Source organism: Zea mays, chromosome 4, assembly GCF_902167145.1.
Source record: "Zea mays cultivar B73 chromosome 4, Zm-B73-REFERENCE-NAM-5.0, whole genome shotgun sequence".
Taxonomy (NCBI): Eukaryota; Viridiplantae; Streptophyta; class Magnoliopsida; order Poales; family Poaceae; genus Zea; species Zea mays.
The window spans coordinates 76,553,677-76,561,943 of record NC_050099.1 but is presented as its reverse complement, the minus strand read 5'-3'; the positions used below and the strand labels follow the sequence as shown (position 1 = coordinate 76,561,943).

General features: G+C 42.3%; 1 protein-coding gene across 4 annotated transcripts; it reads left to right on the top strand.

Annotated features, from left to right (window-relative positions):
* The first annotated feature begins 5,776 nt into the window (after positions 1-5,776).
* LOC100193991 (uncharacterized) lies at positions 5,777-8,030 on the top strand. 4 transcript variants are annotated; one of them, XM_020551303.3, is made up of 6 exons: positions 5,777-5,959; positions 6,057-6,230; positions 6,303-6,384; positions 6,802-6,880; positions 7,649-7,718; positions 7,843-8,028. In XM_020551303.3, exons 3-5 carry the CDS (start codon positions 6,313-6,315, stop codon positions 7,702-7,704), a joined length of 207 nt encoding a protein of 68 aa, XP_020406892.1. In that variant the 5' UTR covers positions 5,777-5,959; positions 6,057-6,230; positions 6,303-6,312; the 3' UTR covers positions 7,705-7,718; positions 7,843-8,028. The 4 variants fall into 4 exon arrangements, with proteins under 4 accessions (XP_020406892.1, XP_035822573.1, NP_001132528.2 ...); NM_001328670.1 differs by having other exon boundaries at positions 5,818-5,959; positions 6,067-6,230; positions 7,843-7,984; XM_035966680.1 differs by having other exon boundaries at positions 5,778-5,959; positions 6,067-6,384; positions 7,843-8,030.
* Positions 8,031-8,267: the final 237 nt, after the last annotated feature.

Below are 8,267 nucleotides of genomic sequence, written 5' to 3'. Positions count from 1 at the left end.
GTTTGCCGTCTAATACACCCTTAAAAGCTAATGAACCATCACTCCTTCTAAAGACAGATACATCAACATTTGTAAAAAGACAATTGTAACCCATGTGACACAATTGACTTACAGACAGAAGGTTGTAACCAAGCGACTCTACTAGAAATACATTTGATATGGAGTGCTCGTTGGTGATGGCTATCTTTCCGAAACCCTTGACCTTGCCTTGATTCCCATCTCCAAAGATAATCGTATCCTGGGAATCCTTGTTCTTGACGTAGGAGGTGAACATCTTCTCCCCCATCATGTGGTTTGTGCATCCGCTGTCGATAATCCAGCTTGAGCCCCCGGATGCATAAACCTGCAAGGAATTTAAGCTTGGGTTTTAGGTACCCAACTCTTGTTGGGTCCTACAAGGTTAGTCACAATAACTTTTGGAATCCAAATACAAGTCTTGTCTCCCTTGCATTTGGATCCCAATTTCCTAGCCACTACTTTTGCATTCTTACATGAAAGAACAAAAGAAGTGTTGCAAGCATGGAAAACAGTAGTAGATTCATTGCACATTTTCCTAGATACATGATCACAACATGATTTCTCCTAGGCCTACTTCTACCATGAACAAAAGTAGAACTAGAGGCAAACATAGCATGTGAATCAAAAGCATCATGATCATAACTCCTATTATAATTGGAAGGACTAGCAATTTTCCTATTATAAATGAAAGCATGATTCCTTTGAGTACTACTAGCCATAGGGGCCTTCCCTTTCTCCTTGGTGAGAATGGGAGCCTTTTGGCTTGTTAAGTTCTTGGTTTCCCTTCGAAAACCAAGTCCATCCTTAATTGAGGGGTGTCTACCAACAGTGTAGGCATCCCTAGCAAACTTTAATTTATCAAAATCATTTTTGCAAGTCTTAAGTTGAGCATTAAGACTTGCCACTTCATCATTTAATTTAGTAATAGCAATAAGATGTTCATCACAAGCATTAACATCAAAGTCCTTGCATCTATTGCAAATAACTACATGTTCTACACAAGATCTAGTTGCATTTGCCTCCTCTAGCTTAGCATTTAATTTATCATTTAAATTCTTTAGACTAGATACAGATTCATGGCATACAGACAACTCAGAGGATAGCATTTCATTTCTTTTAATTTCTAGAACAAGAGATTTTTGAACACTAACAAATTTATCATGTTCTTCATACAAAATATCCACTTGCTTCTCTAGCAATCTATCTTTTTCATTTAGAGCATCGATTAATTCATTAATTTTCTCTACTTTGGCTCTATCTAAACCTTTAAATAGACTAGAGTAATCTACTTCATCATCGAAGGAATCCTCATCACTAGAAGTAGAGTACTTAGGGGAATCTCGAACACTTACCTTCTTCTCCTTGGCCATGAGGCAAGTGTGGCGTTCATTGGGGAAGAGCAATGACTTGTCAAAAGCCGAGGCCGCCAGTCCCTCATCGTCGGAGTCGGATGAGGAGCAGTCGGAATCCCATTCTTTTCCAAGATGAGCCTCGCCTTTCGCCTTCCTATAGCTTTTCTTCTTCTCCTTCTTCCCATGTCTTTCTTGTCCCAGGTCATTTTCATTATCGGGACATTAAGCAATAAAATGACCAGTCTTACCGCATTTGAAGCAGGAGCTCTTTCCCCTTGTTTTATTCTTGTTGGGGTACTCCTTGCGTCCTTTAAGTGCGGTCATCTTCGTTGAGGCCGGCGGCCTCCACTTGAGCTACCTTGCTTGGTAGTGTCTCCTTGCTGCTAGTTGCCTTGAGCGCAACGGGCTGCGGCTCGTAGACGGGCAGAGGACCGTTTAAGGCGTCATCTACATACCTTGCCTCCTTAACCATCATGCGCCCGCTTACAAATTTTTTGAGTATCTCCTCGGGCGTCATCTTTGTGTACCTAGGATTTTCACGGATAAGATTCACAAGATGGGGGTCAATAACTGTAAAGGACCTAAGCATGAGTCGGACGATGTCGTGGTCCGTCCATCTTGTGCTTCCATAGCTTCTAATCTTGTTGACCAGGGTCTTGAGCCTGTTGTAGGTTTGTGTTGGCTCTTCTCCCCTGATCATGGCAAATCTTCCCAGCTCGCCTTCCACCAACTCCATTTTGGTGATCATTGTAGCATCGTTTCCCTCATGTGAGATCTTGAGGGTGTCCCAAATTTGCTTGGTGTTGTCCAAGCCACTTACTTTATTGTATTCATCCCTGCAAAGCGAAGCTAACAAGACATTAGTAGTTTGGGCATTCTTATGAATTTGTTCATTAATGAATATAGGATTATTCGTACTATCAAAATGCATCCCATTTCCCACAATTTCCCAGATGCTAGGATGAAGAGAAAACAGATGATTACGCATTTTATGACTCCAAAATGAGTAATCCTCTCCATCAAAGTGAGGGGGTTTTCCAAGAGGAATAGAAAGTAAATGGGCATTTGAGTTGTATGGAATACGGGAATAATCAAAGGAATAGTTTTGATTGACCGTCTTTTTCTTTGACGAGGAGTCGTCGTCATCGTCCCTTGGTGAAGAGGAAGATGCATCGCTGTCGTAGTATATGATCTTCTTGATGCGCCTCTTCTTCTTCCCGTTCCTCTTCTTATGACTTGAGCCGGAGTCGGTGGGTTTGTCATCCCTTGGCTCGTTGAAGAGGGACTCCTTCTCCTTGTCGTTGACCACCATCCCCTTTCCCTTAGGATCCATCTCTTCGGCCGGTTAGTCCCTTGAATGAAGAGTACGGCTCCGATACCAATTGAGAGCACCTAGGGGGGGGGTGAATAGGTGATGCTGTAAAATTCAACTCTAAATTCCAACTAGCTTGATTAAAGAGATATTAGCGCAAGTTAATCAAGTCTATGAGGCAAGCTCTTGCAAACACAAACAATCACAGAGAGGAGCAACACAAGAGACACGCGATTTTTATCCCGTGGTTCAGCCAAGTACACTTGCCTACTTCCACGTTGTTGCGTCCCAATGGACGAGGGTTGCACTCAACCCCTTTCAAGTGATCCGATGATCAACTTGAATACCACGGTCTTTTCCTTTCAAGTGTTTTCCCATTTGTGAGGAATCTCCACAATTTGGAGCCTCTCGCCCTTACAATAGATATCACAAAGAAAGCACAGAGTAAGGTTGGGAAGAGCAACACACACAAGACTCAAATTCACAGCACAATCACGCACACAAGTCACGACTTGAGCTCGAAACACAACACACGAAGTTCACAACTCAAATGGAGCTCAAATCACTAACACAATGAAGCGAATGCGCGGGAGCGGAGTCTGGATGCTTGAGAATACTTAGTGAATGCTTGGGTAACTCCTCCATGCACCTAGGGGTCCCTTTTATAGCCCCAAGGCAGCTAGGAGCCGTTGAAGACCAACAAGGAAGGCTATCCTTGCCTTCTGTCGAGTGGCGCACCGGACAGTCCGATGCGCCACCGGACATGTCCTATAGACGGTCCGGTGCGCGATTGCCTTCCAAATCGGGCACAGACGACCGTTGCAGCTCCGGGCCCATTGGCGCACCGGACACTGTCCGGTGCACACCGGACAGTCTGGTGCCCCCTGCCGACCATTGGAGCTGCCACGCGTCGCGTGAAGATTGCGCGACCGACCGTTGGCGCTGGCGACCGTTGGCTCACCGGACAGTCCAGTGCACCACCGGACAGTCCGGTGAATTATAGCCACGTCGCCTTTTTGCTTTTCCTGAGGGCGACGAGTTCAACGTGGATGACTCACCGAACAGTCTGGTGCACCACCGGACCGTCCGGTGAATTATAGCCGTACGCCGTCGTCGAATCCCGAGAGCGGTATTTTCACCGGAGACCAGCCTAGCGCACCGGACACTGTCCGGTGCACCACCGGACAGTCCGGTGTGCCAGGCCGAGTTGGACTTCTGCTGCACACAGCCAAGTCATTTGCAATTCGTTTCTTTTCTTCTCTGCTCTGTTTCTAACACTTAGACAAATACATTAGTACACAAAAACTAATTACTAAGTCTAGAAACATACCTTGTTATATGATTTGCACTTTTTGCTTGTTTGGCAAATAACAACTCACTTACTATGTGTTGGACACTTAAACACCAAAACATTATAGAAATGGCCCAAGGGCACATTTCCGTTTCACCATCTCCCTGATCAGGAAATCGAGCTTCTCGGAGGCGGTCATGGCTGCAGGATCGGAAACGGAGCCGGCCATGGGTAGGCGATGCTCCTGGTGGAATCTGATACCAATTTGATGTGGATTGGGGGAGGAAGCCAGGAAATCGACACCACAAAGAGTTGAACCCGAGTGAAATGGACTCAATGGACTATGGGGAAGGTGGAACCAGAGGAGGTCGATCTCCAGTCGAGGTGACCGAAGGAGATCGCCCTCTCTAGGAGATCTATTCTTCTTCGATGTCCCCTATTACAAACTATGGTGCTTTATATAGCTAGCACCTCTTTATCTTAAGGAAACCTTACTTAAGGAAATATACTAACAGGGAAATAAACTAGATCATATCTCTTAATTGAGGGAAACACTCTCCTCATTTATTCTTAAGCAATCTGCTAGTATAGGAACAAACTAAATCATATCTCCTGATTCCTTTTGTTTCTGCGGCTCCTTCTTTCCTTTTCTATGCCTAAATCATATCTCCTCTCCTGATTCCTTTTGCTGCTGCTGCTGCTCCTTTCCTTTTCTGCGCCTTTGGTACTGCTGACCATAGAAGGAGTCTATAACACGACGACACAGTCATGGGACTTGATCACACTACTGGCCTTGTCATGGTCTAGAGAAACCTTTAGAAGTGACTCATTTGTAGAACTGGTTGATGAAAAAAACACAATGAAGATTGATTAGTACAAAGTAATCGGACAGTTACACCAAATCAATCTGTAGCCCACTATAGAAATCAAACAAAAACTTGTATCTGCTCAGTAGACAAAGGCATGGTCTAAGCTACAACATGAAGTTAAGTGGGATCACCACTTCAAGCTTTTTTAGTGCACCCTAGCCTTAGTTTTCGATTGATGTGAACAAAAAACATGGCAATATAATTGTTAAACGTTAAACAACTTTGTCCTTCGAGACATTATCCTTTTTCAGGGATAATGAATTTCGGACGAAGGTCATGAATAGCGGGTCTTCAAGATTCATTATTCATAGGAATCATATTACAATGTAATATTAATTACTCATTTCATATCACATGTCAAAACAATATTACAATCCATATTGTGTATTAATAAAGTGATACAAAATGTATATTACATTTGTACCTTCGGCTTGCTCGAAGGTAAAAGTGTTAATACAACTTCTCCAATCCAGCGTGAACAGTACGGTGGTACTGTTCATCTATTTATAGGCAAGGGGCGCAGCCCAAGCAAAAGTACAATTATGACCCTGATATCTACACATTACTCTAATACAAATATCAAAGATAAACGAGTCTTTTCCTCGCTGACTCAATGTCACGTATAACCTTTGTGACCATCTTGAGCTGAAGCTCTAACTCTTCGGTGTTTTGTCCATGCCTGTTACAGCTTCGGCCCTCAGTCTCTTTTGTTGCAAACAATTCCTTCATCCTAAGGACCTTTGGCAAAGAATGAGACCCCCCACAGCCTTGTCCTATAAGATATATATATAGTTTATGTATTTAGAGCCCTGGGCTTTCTATAACTAAAGGAAGCCTTGATCAAATAGTGTCTACTGGTTCAGCCACACAATCTTTCTCAACCGAATCATATTTTTATTTGGTGGCCCATTTAAAAGCCCATTATTTCAGCAGAACTACCCACACGTTTCTTTACCCTAACGCCGCCGCCGCTTCTTCGTCTCCCATCATCTCCCTCCCTTTATCGCGCTCGGCACCAGGCAACACGAACGCATCGCCGGTGGGATCCCGGATTGGCCGGTGGACGAGTTCTTCCGCGACGTTAGTGACTTCAATGGGCGAGAGTGACACCACCAAGGTCAGCGCAAACCTCTGTTTTTTATCGCAGATCTTCTTTACTGTTTATCTATCTTTCTAACATTCTCATCTCACGATGTGTTTCCTACCATCTCGAGTGCCTGACAGCGGGAAGCCTGGGGACAAGGTGGGTGACTCCGCGTACTACCGCTCGTTGGAGAAGGATCTGGATGCCAACGAGCTGTTTGGCCGAGTACAGGAGATCCGATCTGGACGCCAGCGCTACCCTCTCCAGTCCCCACAAACGGCCTCCGGCCTTCACTGGCAACACGGTGGCTCCGACAACACCACCTTCATGCCAAACATATGCAGATCAAGTTGCTTATGTCCTCAATTTTTTTCAGGTAGCCTATTATGTCCCGCCGTGAGATCAGTTCTCGCAGAGGTTCTTCAAGGATTCTTCAAAGTTGCTCGATTTTTTTTCAGGTTGCAGAGATTAATTCAGCACGTGCCACCAATATTGAGCTTTTATTTCTTGTTTGTGTATTTAAAAGGCTAAAATGTCATTTTCGGAAGGAATAATTCATTCAGTGATTTAACTGGAATTTCACGCTTCACGTTTAGTTATCAAAACTACCAATAAATTTTCATTCAGTGATTTAACCGAAATTTATTTATGTGAGAAGTGATTTAGACTAGCTTTATGCTGAAAGAAAATTCAAGCATTTGCTGAAAGTTGATGTGCAACTTGTCCAAATTTTGTACAAAGAATGTTTTTTTTGACATGGTTCCTTTGAAAATACACCCTTATAGTACATTCTAAAAATCGTCACAAAATTCTATACAAGAAGTTCATCTAGCATAGTGCATATTAACCAGAGTTAGAATTTGTTCCACCTCCAGGTGCTCGACCTCGGGGAGAACCTGCTCTCCGGCGTGCTCCACCCGACGCTGTTCGACAACCTCACCAGCCTTTTGAAGTGTAAGATTTGTTATTCTTTAGTTATATAATTTCTAGTAGAGACAACTTAAGTATTACAGCTATGTGTTAGGAAGGGTTCATGAAAAAGAATGAATTTTGTATTCAGCATATGTGCATAATAGGGCTTCGATTCTCAAGTCATGTAATATTGGAAGTATGCATAAGTGCATAACAAAGTTTATTAAAGAAAGAAAAGTCCTCACTTGCTGGCAGTTTGTCCATTGTATTTTTGTAAATTAAGGTTATTAAAGAAAGAAATGTCCTCACTTCTATGGGTTAATTTATGATCTTAGCACTTGCTACGACTATAAAGTTTATATAGGTTCACAGCTTCTTACTGTCCACTAGGCTTCTCCAGCTGCATTGTTTGTAAGGAACAGAAACTAGCTAACTGTTGTGACTTAATTACTCATCAACTTTCACCTGCCTTAAGCCTTTTAGGTTCACTTGTCTTATATATACCATGGTAAACCACACCATGAATATGCCATAAATAAGTAACAAGAGTGACTAGCAACTCAGCACACACAGGTTGTCAGGATCCTTCACGTACACCTTTCATGTTCTTGCAACCTTGATTCTACATGCTTCAGGTAGTCTAGAATATCAGATTGTTGTATATATTTAACACCTTCTGTACCATCAAATTCAAAAATGCACTCAAGAAAAGGCTTTTCAAAACTCTTAGAATGTATTCCAAGAGCAGTGCACATATTCAGAAGCTAATTATGTAATTTCTTATATGTTGCTTTGAGGCAAATTGAACAGGGATTTGTTTGGCTTCCAAATGGTTTGTTGGTCCTAAAATAGTCAGAATCACATGACATCTGTGCTATAGGTAATCTGCTCTTCTAACTCAAGTTTGCATTCAGTTTAGACTTTAGGTTATGTTAGTCATAACAAACTTGAAAAGACATATTAACAAGGAAAGATCATCTTAACAGTTCATGTTACATTTGCAGATATGGACCTCGGTGGTTTTCTCCACATTAGGAAAGCTAGAAGAGCCTTTTGAACTCAGTTTTTTTGCTAACAGTGGTGTTATGGTGAAACAGAGTTTTGTGTGTATGTACCAACAACTAAAATGTAAACACGACATTATCATAGTTGAGTACAGGAATAATTATCTCTTATATCTTATTGCAAAATCTGAAACAGTTCTCCTGTAGATGGTTAGCTTGCATTTTACGCTACAATTACCTCAGATCACTTGTTGTATCTTACACCAATTTACAAAATTTCTTGATGCGTTTTATGACAACCTCATGCGCTGAGAGATACATTCGGTCTACATTTGTTATTATGAAACAGTTGGACGATTTACATTAAAATTTATACTCATTTACGTTGTTTTGGTTCACAATTTACGCTGAAATCCGTTCGAGCC